The sequence below is a fragment of the Ostrea edulis genome, chromosome 6 (assembly GCF_947568905.1).
Source record: "Ostrea edulis chromosome 6, xbOstEdul1.1, whole genome shotgun sequence".
In the NCBI taxonomy this organism is placed as follows: domain Eukaryota; kingdom Metazoa; phylum Mollusca; class Bivalvia; order Ostreida; family Ostreidae; genus Ostrea; species Ostrea edulis.
In genome coordinates this window covers 78,602,142-78,626,116 of record NC_079169.1, presented here as the reverse complement: position 1 = coordinate 78,626,116, position 23,975 = coordinate 78,602,142, and the positions used below count along the sequence as shown (strand labels likewise).

The 23,975-nt window shown below is 35.0% G+C and overlaps 1 protein-coding gene and 1 long non-coding RNA gene across 2 annotated transcripts; one reads left to right on the top strand and one right to left on the bottom strand.

Annotated features, from left to right (window-relative positions):
• The first annotated feature begins 477 nt into the window (after nt 1–477).
• On the top strand, nt 478–15,902 carry LOC125647775 (uncharacterized). Its single transcript, XR_007360094.2, has 3 exons — nt 478–812; nt 11,518–11,569; nt 15,811–15,902. It is a non-coding gene; the product is annotated as an uncharacterized LOC125647775 (long non-coding RNA).
• LOC125647774 (acetylcholinesterase-like) lies at nt 14,192–21,215 on the bottom strand. The gene is made up of 3 exons (XM_048874588.2): nt 21,108–21,215; nt 15,698–17,214; nt 14,192–15,457 (listed from the first exon to the last, which is right to left on the bottom strand). The coding sequence occupies exons 1-3, from the start codon at nt 21,108–21,110 to the stop codon at nt 15,142–15,144; spliced, it is 1,836 nt and encodes a 611-aa protein (XP_048730545.1). The 5' UTR covers nt 21,111–21,215; the 3' UTR covers nt 14,192–15,141.
• Nucleotides 21,216–23,975: the final 2,760 nt, after the last annotated feature.

The window sequence follows — 23,975 nt, the reverse complement described above, 5'->3', positions numbered from 1 at the left end:
GGAAATCTAATGAATAGAAAAAGTACAAAATCAAGTTCTTGTGCTGAAAGATACGCAAGAGACTGTTATACATTGTATATGTTTATCAATGGTGAAAAACGAGGCATTGAACACGTTTTCGACAAACACAAAAACAACAGTTGCTCCATGGGTGCATCAAAAGTTAAACACATAGAAACAAAAGTAGTGCTGCAAACCTTACTGCAACGCGTCTCAGAATTAGAAAATTCGTTATCCTACTATGTTAAGGAAATTAAATCTTTACGATCAGATCACGAGGAATTAAAATCTAAATATGATTGTATGGAAGCAGAGGCCACTTCTAGGTTCACAAAATATGACTCATTTCTAAAACTTGCAAACGAAAGACTCAAACAAGCTGAACTTGACATCCAGGAATTCCACAACTACAAGAAAAACCTTAGAACAAATGACGAATTGAAAAGATTGTCTAAAGTTTTTTAAACCTTCTGTATTTTCACAATCCCCACCATGAACGGTAGTTATGACTAATTACCCAAAAGAGATGGAAGGACCCATAACGATTTAGAGACTCAAATACTAATATTTATTAATATTGATTCATTATAGTACATAAATTATGCTAATAACAAGTCTTTATAAATATACAGATGTCTTATTATGTCTATTTTTATCTAAATCACATTATCACAGGTGTTTGACGATTGATAATAATGATGTCAATGTGGGTAGTTAGTGGCACCGATGAAAATGACTGTTAAATGAAAGTAGAAACGGTTTAAAATTTTCAGTCACTTGGAGCTATTACGGACTTCATTTTATGAATTGGGGTAAGAAATTCATTTTAGAAATGATATTTTATGCTGCACATTCTATTTGATAGCTTGTTGCAATGCTCAAACACTCTGTGTAGTCGTATAGTGTCAGGGCCCAGCTAAAAGTCAACCAAAAAATAATAGGCATTTTTCCGAGTTCATTTCTGCATATCTTGGGAAGTATACGGAATTTCGGGATGAACTCTGGTAGTAATGTAGATTGATTATGTATGAATAAAATAAAATACAAAGTAGAATTTTATACCAATTGATTTATTGTTTTTACATCGGCTAAGTTGGGTACCCTATATTTAGAGTTCTATACCTTTACTCTTTATATAGTAAATTCGACCCCAAGCGATGCAATTGCCTGTGCTCGTACCCAAGAATTTGCCCATAAGGCTATGGCATGTCAAACGTTGCAATATTTGATCTTTTCCATTTGTATTGTATAATTTTCCATTTGTATTCTATATTTTCCATTTGCATTGTATAATTTTACATTTGCATTGTATAATTTCCATTTGTATTGTATAATTTTCCATTTGTATTCTATATTTTCCATTTGTATTGTATAATTTTCCATTTGTATTCTATATTTTCCATTTGCATTGTATAATTTTTCATTTGTATTGTATCCAGCGAATGTTTATTTTGATTTGTTACGAAGGATTTCATTAGTTAACGTCACTGATGTTACCACATCTGTACTGTAGACGTGCTTAGCACACAGGGCCGCATCGTCGCAAACCACGGTTTTCAGTCCACTCACGCTCGAATAGAAGCATCCGTGGGTAACCGACGATGACAGGCCGTAGCAATGACGGTTCTTTATCGTGCCAACGCCTGTGCAGCGATACGGAATATCTGTTTTTTATGGCATGTCAAACGTTGCAATATTTGATCTTTTCCATTTGTATTGTATAATTTTCCATTTGTATTCTATATTTTCCATTTGCATTGTATAATTTTTCATTTGCATTGTATAATTTCCATTTGCATTGTATAATTTTCCATTTGTATTCTATATTTTCCATTTGTATTGTATAATTTTCCAATTGTATTCTATATTTTCCATTTGTATTATATATTTTTTTCGTTTGCATTGTATAATTTCCATTTGCATTGCAAAATCTTTCATTTATATTGCATCCGAGGGATTGTTTATTTTGATTTGTTACGAAGGATTTCATTAGTTTAGGTCCCACTTATATTTAGCCGTCACCAGGTGACGTACCACAAATAGACTTACTATGCTACATGTATGGACACAGTGGCGTAACATTGGGGGTACTTTAACGTGTCAACGCCTGTCGATATTTACGTCTAAGGTTTGATGCAGCCATGACACGAGTAGAACTCGAACATGCAACTTCACGGTTACGAACCAAAGGGCATATCACTGAACTACCGCGATCGGTTCCATATAGGACTAGTTGAACATACATATACATGTAGCCAGCAACGAGGAATCTTGCGCCGGGAGACCCCCCCCCTCCCTTCACAAATTATATTTTATATACAGATGTCGAAAAAAGCATGCATGTACGTTTTATTTTGTCAGAACGCACTTGTCCAGGGGACTTCCAGGGGCGGATCCAGGAATTGCGGTTACGGGGGCGCCATTTTATGAGGCACGGGGTCTGGGGGCTGCCTCAAGTGGGTAGGGGTCCAGGGGGCAAAGTCCCCGGAAGCTCCTGGATTTTACAGATTTCATAGGGCTTGAAATATGTCATTTTTAATCAAGTGAAATTAGTAAAATGACGCAAATTTTAAGGGTTTCTGGAAAAATTAAGTTCTCTCAATAAAGTACTTCAAGAAATCAAAAGACTTTGTCATTTATTTCTCCGGGAATGGAAGAAATTATTGCTTCTTTTATTGTTTGATACATTTTTCTAAACAAGATACCAAGATTTACCTTAAATTTGGAAATTTTGAGGGGGGAGGGGGCGCCGGTTGCGCCCCCCCCTTAAATCCGCCACTGACTTCGCCCTCCAACTGCAACCCCCCTCCCCCAAGGCTTTGCACTGGATTCACAAGGGATCTTAAGACAGTCCCCAGACATCCAGCAGTTTACTGCATCCTTTCGTTCAGAATTATCTAGATCAGCCAGTGGTTAAATAGGAGACTAGTTTGAATATGCTGATCACATTAGACGCATAAAAGCGATCAATTAATGGGGTGGGGGTTGGGGGTTGGGGTTACGCCATTACACTTAGCAAATACGGTACATTCCTGCGAAACGTGGCTCCTGAACTTTACCTCTTCAACATCTCGCGCATTACCAAATTCGATAAACGATAACTTAAGATTAATCTATTGAATAGTTGTAACAAACCAAACTCGAGGTTAACAATTGGTGGGGACCCAAGGGCTGAATTAAGTCCCCCGAATCTACTGAATTCTGACTTTAAAATGTGCATGCTTTTCTGGACAGTTCTATTTTTTTTTTAAATGATCGGGGGGTGGGGGGTGTCGCCATTACTAGAGCTAGCTAAGTATTTTTAAAAATAACTAGTCCAGGACTTGGTCGTGGTAGTTCAGTAATATATCGCTTGGTTTGTGGGCGACAGGTCGTGAGTTCGAGATTGCCGCATCAAAGCTTTAGAGACACGAAGACAGTGATTGCTCCTTTGCCAAACACTCGGCATTTAAAAGACCTTAAAAACAGATATTCCGTATCGCTGCACAGGCGTTGGCACGATAAAGAACCGTCATTGCTACAGCCTGTCATCGTCGGTTACCCACGGATGCTTCTATTCGAGCGTGAGTGGACTGAAAACCGTGGTTTGCGACGATGCGGCCCTGTGTGCTAAGTAATATTTAGAGTATCCTTGAACGAGTGTATCTTCCGATACCAGTCGAGGGGGCGGAGCCCCCGAGACTGGTATCGGAAGATGCACGAGTTCAAGGTTACTCTAAATGTTTTGTATCATTGCGCTCAGAAATTATTGCATCAACCTTAATTATAAAACTGTGCTCTAACAAGTAACTGCGTGACCAAAATTTAGACTAATCAAAAATCATTTTCGAAATCACGTGTTTATCCTATACGAATAAACCACCATGGACGATGGATGGGATTTTTTGCTCTCACAGCATGCAGAATCCGTAGAAAATCAGATACATGTTGAAGATTCGTTGCAAAGTATGACGCTCGATCTACCGGAACTAAAAAATGAACCTGACATGGATTTCAATATAGGAGATATGAATACAAATGGAAAATTATACAATACAAATGGAAATTATACAATGCAAATGTAAAATTATACAATGCAAATGTAAAATTATACAATGCAAATGGAAAATATAGAATGCAAATGGAAAATATAGAATACAAATGGAAAATTATACAATACAAATGGAAAAGATCAAATATTGCAACGTTTGACATGCCATAGTATCGCGCTCGGAATACACTATACAGACGATTGGTTAATGTTCTTCAGGCATTTATGAATTTTATTTACAACACTATATAATGATTGATTTTTATGATTATAAAATTGAATTACCAGTCATCAACTTTATTGTTGCGTTAGCAAAACTCGAAGTGCAAGCGAGATGTGTATTAATTTTCTCATAATCGTTAATACATGTATATGAAGGTATATCGTAGAATAAAGACCGCGGTATTCCTTTGATCTTTGGAATAACCGTGGTAGAATTTTGATTTCTGCATGAATAACGGTATCAAATGATATATGAAAGTTAACAAAGCAGGCATACACTAGAATAAACATATGGTCAGATGTTCTTGCTTGGACCTATCTGTCATTAATTAATCATACGATTGATTGTTTTACGTCCCGTCGAGAGTTGTTCACTCATATTGAAACGTCCCCTGTTGTATAGATTAAGTACTTCAAATTTAGACCTAAGCTTAGTGCTCAGGGCCGTAGCAGTGAGGGTTCTTTAACGTGCCAACGCCTGTCGCGATACGGAAACTCCGTTTTTCAAGGGCATATCCGAAAGACCCGTGATTCTCACTTTTTATTTGGCAAAGGAGCAATCACTACCCATGTCAGCGTCTTAGGATTGGACGCGGCCAAGGCACTAGCGGACCTCGAACCAACTCCAGGGTACGAAGCAATCGCTGTACACTGAGCTACATGTACCACGACCGGTATATTCATTATGCGATATTTAGTACGAAAGTTTTTAAGCGAATATTCAGTATTTTATTAAATAATTTCCCAGCGGCATTTGTAACTTTTATTCTTCTCGTTAATGTCATTACTTTTATGGATAGGGGTAATGTAACCTGAAGACCATGATTTAGGACAATGACCAAAAGTTAGACAACTGTTAAAGTTGTAAAAGCTCGGCAACAAGGCTCTGACTATATCTTATCATGTAGTTTGAAATATTTCGTTTAAACCTGGATATTTTCGAAATGGCATTTGATATTTCCGATATTTTGGATATAATAATTATGTTTGTCCCAAGTCATTAAAGCATCCCCCCCCCTACTCATTAAGAAAATAAGAATATTATCTTACTGTGTTAGACGGCGGTCGAAATTTGGTTTGGGTTTGTTCAGGTCATAAAAATGGGAGACTCATGTTGTTGGTGGATCATACATCTGTGGTGTTATTTCTTTCTACCCCTGGGGTTTCTCAGTCAATTTCCAGTAAGATTTTGGGTTTTCAACATGCAAGGGTTGTAACTGTCTAATAAAGATTGCTTTTAAAAATTCTCAACATTTGTACTTTTTGTTATGGTATATTCATTATATAATTTATAGTGTTGGTTTTTAACTATTGGATCTTTTGGAAATTGTACCATAATTAAGCAGATTTCTCCGCATGGATTTAATGATGCACCCTTATTACGACAGAGGGAGCACTACTTGCCCAACGGTATCCCAAAAAAGTCCAAGATAAATTGACGCCAGTTTCGGACAACTAAACTCTTTCCTATACCAAGATCGTAAATAAAAGGGACACATGCCACTTTCAAAGGTGACGAAGAACCAACACTAATACATTTCTGCTTCCACTCTACTTTCTTAATTTTTTTTTTTTTTTTTTTTTTTTTTTTTTTTTTTTTTTTACATGTATATATACTTTTTTAAATGTAAACTTTGTGAAATGAAAGCATATAAACGGGAATTTTTCCAATTAACCTAGCTGATATTATTTCAAAATCGTGACACCAATGAAAAGAAGTAATTGACATCAATAGTATGTAAATGTATCCTTCGTTTGTTGTGGACATCGTTGACCGACGAGGAGCGGTAGAGAAGGCGTCCTCACCTAACAAAATAACCCGAGGGACGCAATTACAGAAAGCGTGTCGACTCATTTAATCATGGTTAGTTGAACGTATTTTATTGTAATACAGCTGCAAAGAAATTGGATACAAGTTCTAAAAAGTTAGACCGCCCTCTCCCTATAGATCATGATGTGCACATTATAACTGACATTAAAAAAAATAATGTGTGAATAGTTCCAGTTATTTCATCAAGACTACATTTCTATTACCTACACCATATAGTCATTGCAGGGCTCGAAATTAACATATGCCCGTCAGTCCGTGACTGGTTAGAAGTCTGGCTGACTGACATTTGTTTTAGTCAGTCCGATGAGACTGACCAGTTAATTTTTTAAAGCATCATTTTGGAAAATATACTTATGAAATTTACACAGTTGGCATGCTTCGACCTATCAGACAAATCTGATTTGTAAATATAAATCCCACATTTAAGTGTTACAATATTGTTTAAGACATATTAAGCTAAATTTCATTTTAATAACATTAATGAAATGTGTTTAATTATTTCTGGAAAACTCTGTTGGACTGGTAAATGTTTCAGCGGACTGGTTGAAATTATACCCTGTCAGTCCGGCTGGACTGGTGACATAAAAAGTTAGCTTCAAGCCCTGCATTGGTAATACTGTGGTTGTATCCCGTGAGAGAGAGAGAGAGAGAGAGAGAGAGAGAGAGAGAGAGAGAGAGAGAGAGAGAGACTATTGGTGTTATGAGACGGCAAATATATTATATGGCGGTGTAGAAATATGCAAAAATGTTCTCAGTACGGGAAAGAGTATACACAGGACGCCCTGCCCACGTACAGTATCTTTGGAGTTCCCATACCAATATCAAAATGCGTCCATAGACCTCCTACAATTTTTGGACATGTACGTGTATACGGTGTTACTTTCAATAAGTAACTGACAGATTAATCGTTAAAAAATACATGACGGTTTTTTTTTCTTTAGTGCGTTTTATGTAGTGGCAAGTTCCGTTAGCTTAGATATTATGTAGGTAATCCGTTTCCTGTTACAGTGTATGTGACAAGCAGTACGCGCTATTTAAGCTCCATTTCACATAAAATTAATTTTAAAGTACATCGAACAATTACGGATGTACCTAATACGCACTGCACGTGTCATATAAACCATGCCATTACTTAAAACGGGATGCAAATAAAAAAGAAATGATATGAATTACAGTTTTACATGCAACATTTACGTAGTACAAATTTGGCATAAATTTGTTCTGCAGGCACATTTAGGATACGTATTAAACACTGCACGGAGTACGCACGCATTAATTACGTAATTTATACAGGTTTCAGTGGCATAAACTCGGGGTGATGATTTCTACATATTACAATATTTCCGATGTTTCTGCCTTAGATATTTTTACAAAATTATAATGCTAGCCATTTCCACATGAATATTTTGGAGTTGTAAACAACGCACGTATGAATCTTGATGAATATAATACATCTATTTTAACGACAGGGAATTTCAATAGAAATGAAATTAGAATGTAAATATAAAAGATAAATTTCATTTTTGTAAATACATGAGGGTCTGAACTTCAACGCTTCACGCCAGCATACTTCATGAATCGCGTATGCGACATCAAATAGTGACCCCGTTGAAAAACTACCCCAGGGGGTCATTTTTCAACGGATTTTTGATCAATTTTTTAACGCTGAAAAGTGACCTAGACCGTTAATTACCTACCCTCCCAAGCGTGAAATTTTGACCCTTGTTGGAATTACCCTTAGAGATTATTTCTGGCGGGGTCAAATTTCAACATTGAAAAATGACCCTAAATGTACAAAATGTTTTCTGTACAGTCCACATCTCGGGCAAGTGGTGGGGTCACATTTCAGTATTGAAAAATATTCTTTGCAATCCATATCTCGGTCAGGTAGTAAGGAGTCCTATCTCAACATTGAAAGAATGCCCCAAATATACAAAAGGCGACATAAAAACGACCATTTGTAATGACTTATTTGGCAAATGCGCAGTATTATTAAAATCTATATTCCGATAGAAATTTGACTACTATCGATTAGAGTTCATGTTCTATGACCTTTACAAATTTGCATGAACATAAACTGAAGAAATTTGCTATTTTAAAAACATCATTAAATTTAAATGAAATGTTATAATTAAGTTTTGTATACCGCAGTAAACGTTCTCAGATTCAGACTTAAGTAATTTCATTTGACCCCTGAAGTGATCGAACTATATAACGGGACGTTATCAAATCTCTGTACAAGAGAGCTTAATTGGTTTTAATCAGATTGGTAAATACCATTACATACAAAAAAATATGTAGAAATATAATCAAGTAAATTACCAGGTATTTGTACATGCGTTTGTTGAATGATGCGCACATTGTCAAACATGTAACGCCATGTTGACGTTGAAAACATCTATTATTATTTCTACCCCACGCCTCATCAAAAGTCCATAGAACGCTACATAATGGTCCGAATTTGTAAAATTTGCATTTTTGGAAATTTCAGTTGTTCGTGGCTCTAGCCATGATTTCCTGTATTTCATTAATCTATTTGTACATAATACATAATGTGATTTACAAGATGAAAATTTTAAAATGGCAACAGTACTTTCTATTGCTCCTTTGCATAATGATTATCAAAATTGATTGCGATTATCACCACCTTTGGAAGCAATTATATTTGACTAAACCTCTTTTGCATATTCCTGTTTCTCTTTCGAGCAAAGGATTTCATACATGTACATATAAAGTTAAATATTGAGTTGAACATTTCTTTACTAGGAGAGTGTAATACCTTTATTCTTATCTTGATAAAGTTATAGCCCAGAGAAGATTCAACTCCAAGGGAAGAGAAACGAAAGAAAAGACAGAGTAAATTCTTTTTAGGGATTAAATGCCGTTTGACTGGGAAATATTGATCCCTTGCCCCCCCCCCCCCCCCCCCTCTCTCTCTCTCTCTCTCGCCAATGCATTCATTTATCATTTGAATGTAATCAAATAATCTAGAGGTTTGTTAAGCTTTATCATTCAGATTGTTTAGTGTCCGTAACCAATAAGGCTATCCTGATATTTAAGAAATTTATGAAAATAAACCGTTAGTCTTTAAATGGAAGTATTTTTGTTTCAACAAAGACAGAAAAAAATGTTATTTTTGATTGACGTTTTCCTCATCTAAATAGGCATTAAATCCTTCACATACATGTAATTTGAAATATACATGTAGTAATTTTTAGACAGAAACGCACCATCCAACAAATTGATGTCTTCGTTTTAAAGTATTTTCATATTTTTTAAACAGTTAAAAAACAATAAAGTTTATAAACAATTCCGGATCTTTATTTCATAGAAAGAAACACTTGTAGTGCCCGTAACCTTTGAAAAAATGCTTATTATCAACATATGAAAAATAGATTTCAAATGAGAATATCGGCAAACAACGTATATTTTGCAGTCTGATTAAGGTACTAAGATCAAAGTGAGCGCATCTCAGGATCTGGTTTTAATCAGATTGTATATTTTGTTTCCTTCAAGCACTGTACTCTTTTGAGAGAAAAGCTTTTGTTGGCAAAATAAAGACCCCCCCCCCCCCCCCCCCCCCCCCCAAGTGCAGCACCACTGTTTCCTTGATTGTGTTTCACGCGGTTGCATATTTTCTGTTTCTGTTTGTATTGTACAATTTCCCATTTGTATGCTAAATTTTTCATTTGTATTGTATAATTCTTCATATACATTGTACATGTATGTTTTCCATTTGCATTGTATAATTTTTCATCTGTATTACACAATTTTTCATTCGTATTGTTTCCTATGGATTGTTTATTTTGATTTGTTATGAAGGATTTCATTGGGGGAAATTGTTGAAAACGAACAAGATGTTTCGGATGCTAAATACCATAAAATAAACTGGTCCTCAATTTCCATACAGGACTACATGTAGTCACAGGGGCAATCTGATTAAAACCAGATCTTCAATCCGCTCCTCAACGCGACATGGCCAATAGAGGAGCGGATTGAAGATCTGGTTTTAATCAGATTGGTCACAGGGGCTAAGCCCGTTTGGGTCCGAACTCTGTGATACCAAAAATAGGGGTCCAACTCTGAACCAGATAAAAAAACAACTACCCACTCGCTTCAAATGCCCCAAAAAATCAGAAACTATATTTATGGTATCACAGAGTTCGGGTCCAAACGGGCTTAGCTAGCCCTTGTGCTTGTAGTTATAAATGTGGTTGATAAGCGAGGAAAAGTTCAGTAGAATCTTCATGTATAGGTAAACAGTAGTTATGAAATATACATATAACCTACAAGTCTAGCTTTTTAATGAAGTTTGCCGTCTTTAGGAACAACATTACACAGTAAACTGATATAAATATGCTTTAAATATTTATATTTTTATTAAATGACCACAAAATCAAACTTTTCTAAAATGGTAAATTTTTATATAAAATCAAGTTTTTAAAAAAACACCTACTAGAAACTACTGTACAATAATTTTACTAGTATGACCTTGAAGTATAGACATGATATTTGTACTAAAAATAGAAAGCATTGATTCTTCTCAATCTCAAGAAAACAGTGAAAAGCAGATGTTCAGCGTGTTTAATGAAACAAAAACTACTAAATAGCTGAAAATTGCCCAAATTTTATCAAGAAGAATTTTAAGGTTTGCGTGCAAAAAACGACAATTTCTGTTATTTGTTGAATTATAGAAACGTTTTTGATAGTTGTTATGAATATTATTAAAATGTCAGTTTTATTATATTGCAATTTTTCTTCTTTCTTCTCTTCGTTTTTTTTTTTTTTCTCTCTTTTTTAAGATTGAAAAATCCTGTCAAATTCTAAAGTCGTACGTAATTAGATTATCACAAAATGATCTCCCTTGCGTTGAACAGAACTTCAACCAATGAAATAAATTAGAATTTTCACATTATACATTTTCTACCAATCACAAAGGAGAGGAAGTGCATTGTCCGAAGACTGTAAAATACTTCAACTATATGATACCGTCTTCCAAGCAATGAAGACGGTAGTAACTTTATAATCGAACCATGGTTTAAACTAATGCAATCTTTTGTAACAATCCAAACTAAACAATCCCTCGGATACAATACCAATAAAAAAATATATATAATACATATGAAAAATTATACAATACAGTTGAAAATTATACAATACAAATGGAAAATTTTACAATATAAATGATAATTATACATGTAGAATACACATAGAAAATATAGGATACAAATAGAATATATATATACAATACAGATATGAAATTATATGATACAAATGAAGAATTATTCAATACAAATGGAAAATATTCAATACAAATGATTTTTTACAATACAAAAGAAAAAAATATGCAATTCAAGTGTAAAAGATCAATTATTGCAACGTTTGACGCGCCATGATATTATTAAGATCTAAGCAAGAAATATATTTTTTCCAGATGTGCTCTCTATCAACCGAAACAAAGGAAGCGACATCTATCTGTCAGATATGTAAGGCAAACTGTTTAACTATTTATTTGAAAAAGATAATATTAAATTTGAAAGATATCTCTCTAATTCAAAGATATACATGTATCTCTTACTTTAAAGAGATATTTCTTAGGGTTAAGATATATATCAACTTTGAGAAATATCTCTCAAGGTTAAGAGATATCTCAACTTTGAGAGATATCTCTTAACTTTAAGAGGAGATATCTCTTAACTTTACGAGATATGTCTCAACTTTAAGATATATATCTTCAAAATAAGAGATATATCTTTAAATTAGATAGATATCTCTCTTTGTTTGAGATATATCTCTCACTTAGAGAGATATCTCTTTTAAGATAAAGATATCTTTATGAGTTAAAGATATATCTCTTTCACTTTAAGAGATATCTTTATAAGATATTGAATGAAAGATATATTTTAAAACAGAAAAGATATATCTTTCCTAGTTTAAGATATCTCTCTAAATGAAAGAGATATATCACTCTTGATTTAACCGGTCCTTCAGATGAGACCGCAAAAAACCGAGGTCCCGTGTCACGATGAAGATCCCTCCCTGCTTAAAGGTCGTAAGCGCCGAGCATAGACCTAAATTTTATAGCCCTTCACTGGCAATGGTGACGTCTCTATATGAGTGAAATATTCTCGAGAGGGACGTTCAACTATTCAATCAATCAATCTCGATTTTTAAAAATTATTCCTAAATACACATGGAATTCTCCCCCAAAGCGTAAACGCGCCAAAATTGTGTTACATGGCAGAAGTTGGAAGTGACGAGATGCAGACATGAATAAAAATGCAAACATCTTATACATACATACTATTTTTTATTTACTTTGTCAAACAATCTACTAGATCTACTGTTCAACACGGTAGTGACAACTTCCGCTACCAATCGGAATTCCTCGAATGTCTCGCGCACTCGATATAGAGGAGTTCCGATTGTCTCCGCTACATGTTCAGCCATTTTGATCATGTGTATTTATAGCTTATTCGAGGAATTCCGATTGGTAGCGGAAGTTGTCACTGCCGTGTTGAACAGTAGATCATTTCGAATCCTGGTTAATTTCCATACTAGCACAATAACGTCTAAATGTGAACTAATATCCCCACAAACATTTTAGCTAAATATTTTAAATAATATATCCCAGTGCCTTTAAATAATAATTATTCAAATAGCTAAACTCACGGCAATGCGGCTTTCATTAGTCTGGTCCGGTCTCTATCCCTGCCACACGAGTGTTAAGGACTTTAGTAGCAATTTCGTGAATCAAGGGCTTATTTTACCTTTAGAAAAACTTTATTTTTTTTAATTTCTATAAATTATTCGTATTTAAAATAAATGAAGAGTGAATACATAACATATAAAGAATTTTATGAATATATACCAACAACAACAGGGTACGAATTGACCGGCAACCTAACATGGCTACGTCAACAAACGAAATCATTTGAAGCTGGGAGTTTTCAGGTCGTATGGGGCTTTAATGAATATTTGAAGGTATGTTTAGACACAAGTATAGTAGGAAAATATGTTAAGAATTTTTTGATATTAGATTTATGAGAGAGCAACACAAGAATACAACGATATAAGGCCTCAACCATGCGCAGTTTTTTGTGCGCCGTAAATCGAAGGTTTTTATAAGGGGTGGCTCTGTAGCTCTCTGTTATGTCAAAATATTTTTTCAGAGAGCTACAGTTCTGCAGCTAGTGTATTTATTGCGTCATACAAAAGGCGAAGGTCATATACGAGAGGAACCATTGTAGTCAATTTATTAAGATCATGTCTTTAACTTTAAGAGATATCTCTGTCACATTTTCTGAAAGAAGTATCTCTTTAACTTTAAGAGATATCTCTTTTATATCGGTAAAGAGATATTTCTTTAAGATATATCACCCAGTTAAAGAGATATCTCTCAAAGTTAAAGAGACATCTCTTTCGAATAGATAGTAAAACGGCTTGTCATAGATATGCTCTCTATCAACCGAAGCAAAGAATGCGATATCTATCTGTCAGTTCCGCAGAATGATAGCAATACGAAAGTGCCTACACATTTTCTTTTCAAATATCATTAACACAAGTTAAGACATAAGAGGTTTTTTAAAACTATGATCTACACAGATGAAACATTGTCGATTCTCCTAACTGTGTTTGTGAAATGAGAGAAGATGCATATATATTTTTTTATTCTTTGTAGAAGATTTTCAATTGCAAGAAATTCCAACTGTATATGCTTTCTGACAATTGTAATTAGTCATTCTTAGGTGAGAACCTCGTAAGTTGTATATTTTTTGTATATTATATGCAATAAAGTATGTTCAAATCTATGGCTTTTATGGTACCCCAGTACCACTGGTCTAGAGTACAGATTGCTCAATATGAGAGTTTAATGTGGCTCGACTACTTTTAAATATTTTAAAGTCCGTACTATATTTTAATGTTCATACTATCAATATACATTTTATTAAAGATATTACGTTGATTGCATCATTGTACCTTTATATGATTGACTTCGTAACAAGTACTATATAGCGAGACGTACATTTCAAAAATGTAAATGATATCGCCTAGATATTGTGGCACAAGGTAAAAATGAATTTTATACGTCGTTATTGATTTAGCGATTTCCCGACTCTTACTTAAATGTTCCCAGGCAGGTTCAAGATACGGTGATTTTGTGGATGTAACATAACACCTGCATGCACTTGAATGCAGAAAGTTATACATGCTTTACAAATTCCGTTGAAGTTGGGTATCAGTTCATACGTGATCAGATTGATATAAAAGTTTACTATCAGATAAGAATGTAGTTGTTGCGTACATGTATGAAAGGGTTAACTGGTGCGATGTGGGAGGTCTAGAATACAGTCTACCATCGCGGTGGTCAATTGATGTCTTCCTATTGGTATTGTGGGTCACATCCATGAATGTAAAAACTCATTTCATCCGTGATGGACCATACTTCAAAGTATGGGTAATTTTTTTCAGTGACGTATATCAAGCAATATATCCTGGGGAAAATTATTTAATCAGTCTGCCTTTAACTGTACATAACCTTTTCAAACCCTAATCTGTGTGATAAGTTAATGATGGGTTTCGACCTAATTTGTATGAATGCGCGTTCTGATGCAGGTCCGAATTAGTAATAAAGTGTAACACGTGTCTGATATTAAGGTTAAACTGTAGGCTGGTTTTGGGTTGAAGGGTTGCTGTTGGGTTTTTGGGGAGGGGTGTTTACATTATCAATACTCCAATTCCCAATATTTGTCAATAATATATGTATCAATATATGTATTGTCATCTTCTGCTTCGGGATGCCGGACTGTCTTGCATAAATTACACAAAGGAAAAACCGACATTTGATCGTGAACGCGCATTCTTAGTGTAAAATCTCGACGCCCTTGAATTCTAAGAAACAGTATATTTTGACCAAACGCGATTGTGACTCGAAATGAATTTGAACTGTCGCGTCTAATTCTATCAATCACACTGTATAAAGCCCACGTGTTTTGTGATACGTCTACCTGATTAGGATCGCTTTCTAGAGATAGATATCAGAATTGATGGTCACTTTCTAATAAAAATCACAGACTAGAAATATCGACACAAGCATCTGAAATACGATCTCTCTTCCAAACACTCGCGTATAATGTCTTGCTGATGATGCATGGGATAGTTCACTTGTACTTTTCAAAGAGAGGACAGTACTTGTGTCCGAGTATGAGGTGATGTCTAAGTCCTCGTGAAGGTGTGGTACAACTTTCAACCAAAACTCCGCTTCTTTGTTTCTGTAAGAGTTCCCGGAGCTAATTTCTTGGTTGAACAGCATGAAACTTTTGTTATCTGTATTGTAGCACGGCCAAAGCGGCAGACGTGGGTCGTTTGGATTTCTGAAAGATGTAAAATATATTCGTATAAATAAAGGCTATTATTATCATTACTATACATCGATAAACCTTCATTGTTCGTACCAACCATGTAATATTCTATAGATTGTTTTTTGTTTTTTTTTGCAATGATAGTACTTTTTTATACCCATGGAAGTGCCATGACCATATTAGTTATAAACATGTTTACAGCAACTTTCTAATCACAAATGTATTCAGATATCTGGAGACTGTTCTTCTTACCCTGTTTTGGCAAAATTAGACCAATATAGTCTCATTTTTGAGGAAAACATTAGATCCGCCTCTGTTGCTTTTATTGTCGTGTTTGGATCTAATTCTTGTAATTTTTCCATTAGAAACAAGTACACTACATCATCAGAATGGGCGGCACCATGGAACCATCCTGGGGGTGATGGTTCATTATACATGATTCCGGGGTAGATGGGGCTCTTTCTTGACATTATGAATCTAAATGTTGAGGACCTATTGTTATAGTGCGTGTTTATGATCTCTGTCGATGGCGCATTGAAGAAGAGGTCAGTATATAATTCGGTCCACTTACGACATTGATCTTCAAATGTGCCGTTCTGTTTGAAGTCATAGAAGCGCCATACATTTGATAGAAGCCGTTTGTTTTTTCCATAGTATACCTCCAGCATGGACTGCGCACCGTAATGCCATGCTAAATCGGGCATAATCAAAGAATCCAACTTGATATTTTGCGCTAAGTTTTCGATAGTCGGAAACAGAACAGACCCGTCGGTATCGCAGTTGGTGACTATGATATCTAGAGACTTGAAAAAGAGGGAAGCAGACGAATTTGTATCTTTCAAAATGTCTTCAGAGTCCTGAGTAAACAAATCATCGTCAACGACTGGAGCAAAAGGAATGTATTGAGACGTGACGAAAGTGGAGTTTAAATATCGCATGCATATGATTCTCATGGCGATGCTGTTCTCAAAAAATGGACACCACTGCCGGGATAAAACATCAGACGTGGCATATGTGTCATAGCCAGGGCGTGTGATTTTTAGGGATGAATTTGGAACCCCGCTTTGCATTATGACTCTGTGAAAAAGACCTCTGTTTTGTGGAATCAGAGCTAAGAAACCAACGCTGAAGCCACCTGCTGATTGGCCAACAATTGTAATGCTATTCGGATCTCCTCCGTAATCATCGATGTGATCTTTTACCCATCGTATTGCCATCATTTGGTCCCACAAACCATAATTTCCTCTTGCTGTAGAATTTTTCAAAGCGAAAAAACCAAACAAACCAAGACGATAGTTAATCGTGACAACAATAACACCTCCAGTTTTTGCTAACATGCTTCCGTCATAAAATGATGCTGTTCCCACTGTGTATGAACCTCCATGAACCCAAACCATAACGGATTTTCTTGAGGTACTGATCAAATTAGGCGGAGCATAAATGTTCAAATGTAGACAATCCTCACTAATTCCATATTTAACAAAATGTTTATTATAAACTTGAGGGCAGGCTGGACCATATGTGGTAGCATTTAGTGTCCCATTCCAGGAACCAAACGCTCTTGGTTTGGTAAACCTATATCTACGTAACGGAGCTTGAGCGTAGGGGATATTAAGAAACGTGTATAACTCAACAGAGTCCTTATTCAAAGTTTTCATGCCTCGAATGGCGCCGAGCTTTGTTTTGTGTGTGAAGACCTTTGTTCGCTGTTGCCCCACGGTTACTTTTAAGAACAGCACAATACTGAGGAAGATGAAGTGCACTAAGATCTGAAAAGAAGTATAAAAACCTTGAATCGTTTACTTTTATGTATGGTGTACATGAAACGTAATACATAGTTGTATCCAAAAGATATTAAAAATAACCTGCTTGTAATTACTAATTAGGTTTGTTACTGACTGTGTCTAGATATTTTTCGGGTTGTTAAGGACGAATGTTCTTTAGACAACCCAACAAAACTCTCTATTTGTATTCGAGTTCAAATATTTTGTCAAAGGTGCGATATCTTGCATTAAGATCTTAGCTCCTACAAATGTTCAATGTTATATATAAAAATGTAAGGTCACTGTTTTAGAAATTTCAGAATTCCTTTGTTCGGATTTCAATAGCACTTGCAGGAATGCTGTCTTCCATTATGCCATGTTGTGAGAGGATGTCCCACTTTGTGAAGCCCTTCATGTGTTGGTAAACATCTATTTTTTAAAATGATGAAACGTTTTCTTTGGTTTTTAAACTGCAGAAGAAGGTCGCAAACATTTACAGATAAATATTAGCGGGAGTGCAATTATTACGGCAATGTTTGCGAGCTTTATATCCCGTTTAACAAACCAAAGAAAGATATTTTGTGAGTCATATTTTTCTGCATTTTATTTTGATATTAATACTTTCAAGCACATAAAATATGGATATTGTGGAACTGTAAGTTATTTAGAGAACAGCGGAAAATCCCCCGACCTTGACTTGTCTCCATCTATAGCGTGTAAAACGCTGCAATATTATACAAATCTTGATTTATATTCAATAAATCTTGTTATTCATATGTGAAAATCTTGATTTATATTAGATAATCTTGATATCTATATGCAAAAATGTTTATTTACATGCAATAGATCTTAATTTATATTCGATAATCTTGTTATTCATATTCGATGAATCTTGATTGATATTCGATAATCTTGATATTCATATTCGATAAAATTTGATTTATATTTGATAATCTTGATATTTGTATGCGAATAGTTTGATTCTTGATATTTATTTGCGAAAATTCTTATGTATATTCGATAATCTTGATATTTATATGCAATTTTTTTTATATCTATATCAATAAATCTTGATTTGTATTCGATAATCTTGTTATTCATATTCGATAAATCTATAATCTAAAATTTTGATTTACATGCGATAAATCTTAATTCACATTCAATAATATTGTTATTTATATTCGATAAATTGATCAAGATTATCGAATATAAATCAAAAATCGAATATAAATAACAGCAGGGTTGTGATTTAGTCATATTGATATGCAAGGATCTTCCAGTAATGTTTTATGGGAATATACATAGAAAAAATCTGATAGCAGGACCATGGATACTCATGTTAAGGTTAATCGATCCTCGTGTGATGTCATAGGTTTTTGCAAAAATCTTTATCAAATTAAACTTTGCGCATGAAAGAAATATATTTTCAGAGGAATTTTATTTACTACATAAAATAAAAAATTTGGTAAACTATTGATATTGAAAAAGTGTATATTTTCTATAGATAATCAATTCTTTATAATTAAAAAAAATGTTGTCAAGGGCAATAACTTCTATGCTGGTATTTCTTCTACTGCATGTCTATTATGCATGATTTCCCTAATATCCACAATTAATTTATACATATTTATGAATTAACAGTTTTCTTAAACTGTTGACATTTAAAACTTGTCATTTCAACAAAAAGATTTTATCTATTTTAATTATTCTGTACAACGAAAATGTGTGATTTTCTGATGTTAACATATACTTTCGGTTTTTGTTTATGTCTGACATCTTTAAAAATATGGCAACATACACATTTTCTATGGTTATTGTTTTAATTTAACTATATTGAATGGAAATTAATACAGTTTTTGCACTTTTAACCATTATTATTGATAAGTCACATGAGGATCGATCGACCTTAATATGCAATTATCCCCACGCAGTGTATTTTGAATTTGTTCAAATCATGGTCCCCTAGGATAGGATAGGGTCACAGTAGGGGATTAAAATTTTCCATGGTCATATATATCAAAAATACTTTCTAAAAAATATTTTCAAGAACAAATCATATTACTTTGTAATATGCAAACATTCCCAGGTAGTGTAGATTCAAATTGTGGTCCCTGGTGGTAGGGTGGGGCGACAGAAGCGTATCAAAGTTTTAAATGGGGATGTATAGGAAAATAAAATCTTCTCAAGAACAAGAAGGTCAAGATTATTCATATTAATATGCACGTATTCCCAGGTCGTGCAGATTCAAATTTGTTCAAATTGTGGTCCCCCGTGGTAGAATGGGGCCACAATAGGAGATGGATCAAAGTTTTATATGGGAATACACGTATACAGGGAACGTCTTTGGTAATCTACTTCTACAGCAGGACCATGATTTAGTCATGTTAATATGCAAGGATCTTCCAGTGGTGCAAATCCAAGTTTGCTGAATTCAGAGGCTCCAGAGGTAGGATGGGGCCTTAATAGGAGATCAAAGTTTGATATGGGAATATACAGGAAATTAATCAAAACAACTTCTTTGCAAGATTAGCAGGACCACACTAAATCATATCAAAATGCAAATGCTCCTAAGTTGTGTGGACTCAAGTTTTTATTATGCTAAAGACTGGGGGGGGGGGGGGGGGGTCCTATCTGTCTGAAACTTGAACCTTGCTCTTAAATTGAATGTTGAGTGATACGGTTGTAAACTTTGATACCAAAAGAAAGGTCGTGCTACAAGGAATACACATATGAAATATGACAACCGTGTCACTCAATATTCAAAATTTAAGAGCAAGGTTCAAGTTTCAGACAGATAGGACATCCCCCCCCCCCCTGCTCTTAAATTTTGAATGTTGAGTGATACGGTTGTCATATTTCATATGTGTATTCCTTGTAGCACGACCTTTCTTTTGGTATCAAAGTTTATGACCTTTTGACATTGATCTACTTTTAAGAAAATCTAACGTAGGTAATATATCTCCTGAACTATTTAAGTCAGTACTTTATATTTTGTGCAAGAGTTCCTTATGTCATGAAACTTCATATGGTGCCATGATGTTTGACCTTGTGATATTTGTGTGACCTTGACGTTTAACTCAAACTGTTAAATTTTAATTTAAAGTTTTACCTGTTCATAACCTTTGAATTGTAAGTTAGGCAATATCCTCTGAATTGTTTAAGGAAGGGATTTCATTATTTGTATATAGGCCTAGATTCCTTATGGAAAGATCTTACATTTCATACCATGATTTCTTTTTTCTTTACTTTGTGACCTTGTATCACCGTTATGTTGTTACCCTATGGGGCTAGGTTGGAAACACAATATGGGGTCAACTTTTTTCATGGGAATGAAGATTTTTTAAAAAAAGGTCTGTTTAAAATCACAGCAGCTGAACAACAGCAGGGCCAATGTGAGTGATGTTGCCCATGGGCCTCTTGTATAGTTTCTTTATAATATGCCCGCGCAGTATTCTTTGTCTGTTCAGTATCTTTAACATTATTTGTGTACTAAAACCGTGGAACATTAAATGGCAAGATTGGAAAAATAAAGCGATTGTGATTGCCATCTGTGTCTGTCAAAATATTGGACGACACAATAAAAAGAGCAGGTACGACTGAGTGCGGACAACAGTGAAAATATTGAATTGAAATGTAAATAAGTACCTTAATCCAATGCTTTCACGGTCGTTAACGCACAATCGTTTCTTTGTGACGTCAAGTGTTTTTTATTGTAACATATATCGAATGTTAATCACGAACGCTGTAGTTTTCCATCTTGCCAGTTGTCTTTCTACACGTAGATCGCACACAAATTACATTACGAATTCGTCTCATGATAAACAAACGACAATTCTGCGATCTAACATATTATCATAATAAAGAAAAAATTATTTCAAAATGAATAAAAAGTCCCTTACCATGGTCGTAACTTTGTTTGTATCTAACACAGTGATATTTCCGATATACAAATCGCATGCATATTTCTTTTTAAATGTGTATCTTTGCAAATAATATCGATTGTCGAATATTTTTAAGGGTAGAGTACATGCTCGACGATAAATTTACAAATCAAGCCACTTGAGGGGACAGATAAAAACCGATATACCGATGCATATCTTGGTTTTCATAAATAGATGGATTAAATAATCGTTGAAACAGGGTCTCGCGGGGTGGGCGTTTATTTCTCTTCGAAGTTCGTATAACTCGATCTAATAATTGGAGTCCATAGTATATGCAATATGGTGGGCGGTATGGCATGGCCGTGGAGATGAGGGTCACGTTAGAAGAACTTGCGATTGCAAGAGGAAAAAGATAAATGATTAATCATGATTTAATTAATTCTGTTATTTTTTTTTTTCTATTTAAAGATTAGTATTTAAACAGGAATGGAAGTGATATTAACATTTCGTCAAAGCGTCAGAAATATGATACCATCGAAACAAATTTTGGGCTTGAAAAATAATTGACTGTAAAAAAAACCACAAAAAACCCCCCAAACTTTAACAATATTCATTAAATTTAGAACAGCAGACTATTGTCTCCCAGTTGAAGCTGGAAGAGGGTATGGCACTGCAAAATCAAGGTACTGAAAGTACTAAAACGATGTGACGACCTGCAGAAGAAAGCAGGTAAAAAAAAATCCACACATTGTCAATAAAAGAACATTACAATCTGTATTATGATATAATGTACTTCACTGGCACATGCATGAGAATCAAATACATAGAATTTCAAATCCACGGAAAATACATGCATAGTAACTGAAATGTCCTTTCATATAAAATTGCACCAAATCATTTTGGCTGATTTGCAAAACGAAGATTTGAGGAAGAAGCAATAGAAAGGAAAGGGCCACCATCTTCAAAGCCATCAATCATATCACCCGAGTAAACATTCGATATTGTTTCACGTTCTCGTATTAATTGATGTTAAAAGTAGAAATGATTAGACAAATCATATAGTTGAAGATATGAATGATTACTTTAAACTTTGACCTGTACAACAAATCACTTTCTTGTAGCTAAAACATAAAGTGTCTCCTGGAGTCCGCGTTCCAAGTTATTTTCCCTTGACCTCTCTATGATTTTCCCTTTACCTCTCTGTGATTTTCCCTTGACCTCTCTATGATTTTCCCTTGACATCACTATGATTTTCCCTTGACCTCTCTGTGATTTTCCCTTGACCTCTCTGTGATTTCCCCTTGACCTCTCTATGATTTTCCCTTGACCTCTCTGTGATTTTCCCTTGACCTCTTTATGATTTTCCCTTGACCTCTCTGTGATTTTCCCTTGACCTCTCTATGATTTTCCCTTCACCTCACTATGATTTTCCCTTTATCTCTCTATAATTTTCCCTTGACCTCTCTGTGATTTTCCCTTGACCTCTCTGTGATTTTCCCTTGACCTCTCTATGATTTTCCCTTGACCTCTCTATGATTTTCCCTTGACCTCTCTATGATTTTCCCTTGACCTCTCTATAATTTTCCCTTAACCTCTCTGTGATTTTCCCTTTACCTCACTATGATTTTCCCTTTATCTCTCTATGATTTTCCCTTGACCTCTCTATAATTTTCCCTTTACCTCTTTGTGATTTTCCCTTGACCTCTATGATTTTCCCTTGACCTCTCTATAATTTTCCCTTGACCTCTCTATGATTTTCCCTTGACCTCTCTGTGATTTTTCCTTGACCTCTCTATGATTTTCCCTTGACCTCTCTATGATTTTCCCTTGACCTCTCTATGATTTTCCCTTGACCTCTCTGTGATTTTCCCTTGACCTCTCTATGATTTTCCCTTGACCTCTCTGTGATTTTCCCTTGACCTCTCTATGATTTTCCCTTGACCTCTCTATGATTTTCCCTTGACCTCTGTGATTTTCCCTTGACCTCTCTATGATTTTCCATTGACCTCTCTAAGATTTTCCCTTGACCTCTCTGTGATTTTCCCTTGACCTCTCTATGATTTTCCCTTGACCTCTCTGTGATTTTCCCTTGACCTCTCTATGATTTTCCATTGACCTCTCTAAGATTTTCCCTTGACCTCTCTGTGATTTTCCCTTGACCTCTCTGTGATTTTCCCTTGACCTCTCTATGATTTTCCCTTGACCTCTCTGTGATTTCCCCTTGACCTCTCTATGATTTCCCCTTGACCTCTCTATAATTTTCCCTTGACCTCTCTGTGATTTTCCCTTGACCTCTCTGTGATTTTCCCTTGACCTCTGTGATTTTTCCTTGACCTCTCTGTGATTTTCCCTTGACCTCTCTGTGATTTTCCCTTGACCTCTCTATGATTCTCCCTTGACCTCTCTATGATTCTCCCTTGACCTCTCTATGAGCAATACGAATAAGTGAATTGGCTACATGTTGTCTACCTTCGCTTCCACCAGGAAAATAATATTGGATCTCTGATGAATGTTAGCACAAAAATATCATTTTAAACTCAAATCAGCTAGTTCAAGTGAGCTTTTCTGATCATATTTTGTCCGGCGTCAATCTGTCCGCCTGTCTGGTCTTCCGTAAACCTTAACATTTTCGACCTCTTTTCCAGAACCCCAGGGCTAATTTCAGCCAAACTTGCCACAAAGCATGCTTGGGTAAAGAGAATTCAATTTTTTTCAAATGAAGTGTTACGCCCTTTTAAAAGTGGAGATAATTAAGAATTAGTAAAAATCGTTTAAAAATATTCTTCTCAAGAACCACTGGATCAATTTCAAACAAATTCATAGATGAAGGGGGTTCAAGTTTGTTCAAATTAATGACCATGAACTCTCAAAAAGGGAATAATCAAG

What these genes read in the sequence shown, in the direction of transcription:
- LOC125647774 (XM_048874588.2), bottom strand. An exon ending in TCTAATTTTGCCAAAACAGG is followed by an intron (nt 15,458 to 15,697) that starts GTAAGAAGAACA and finishes TACATCTTTCAG; the next exon opens with AAATCCAAACGACCCACGTC.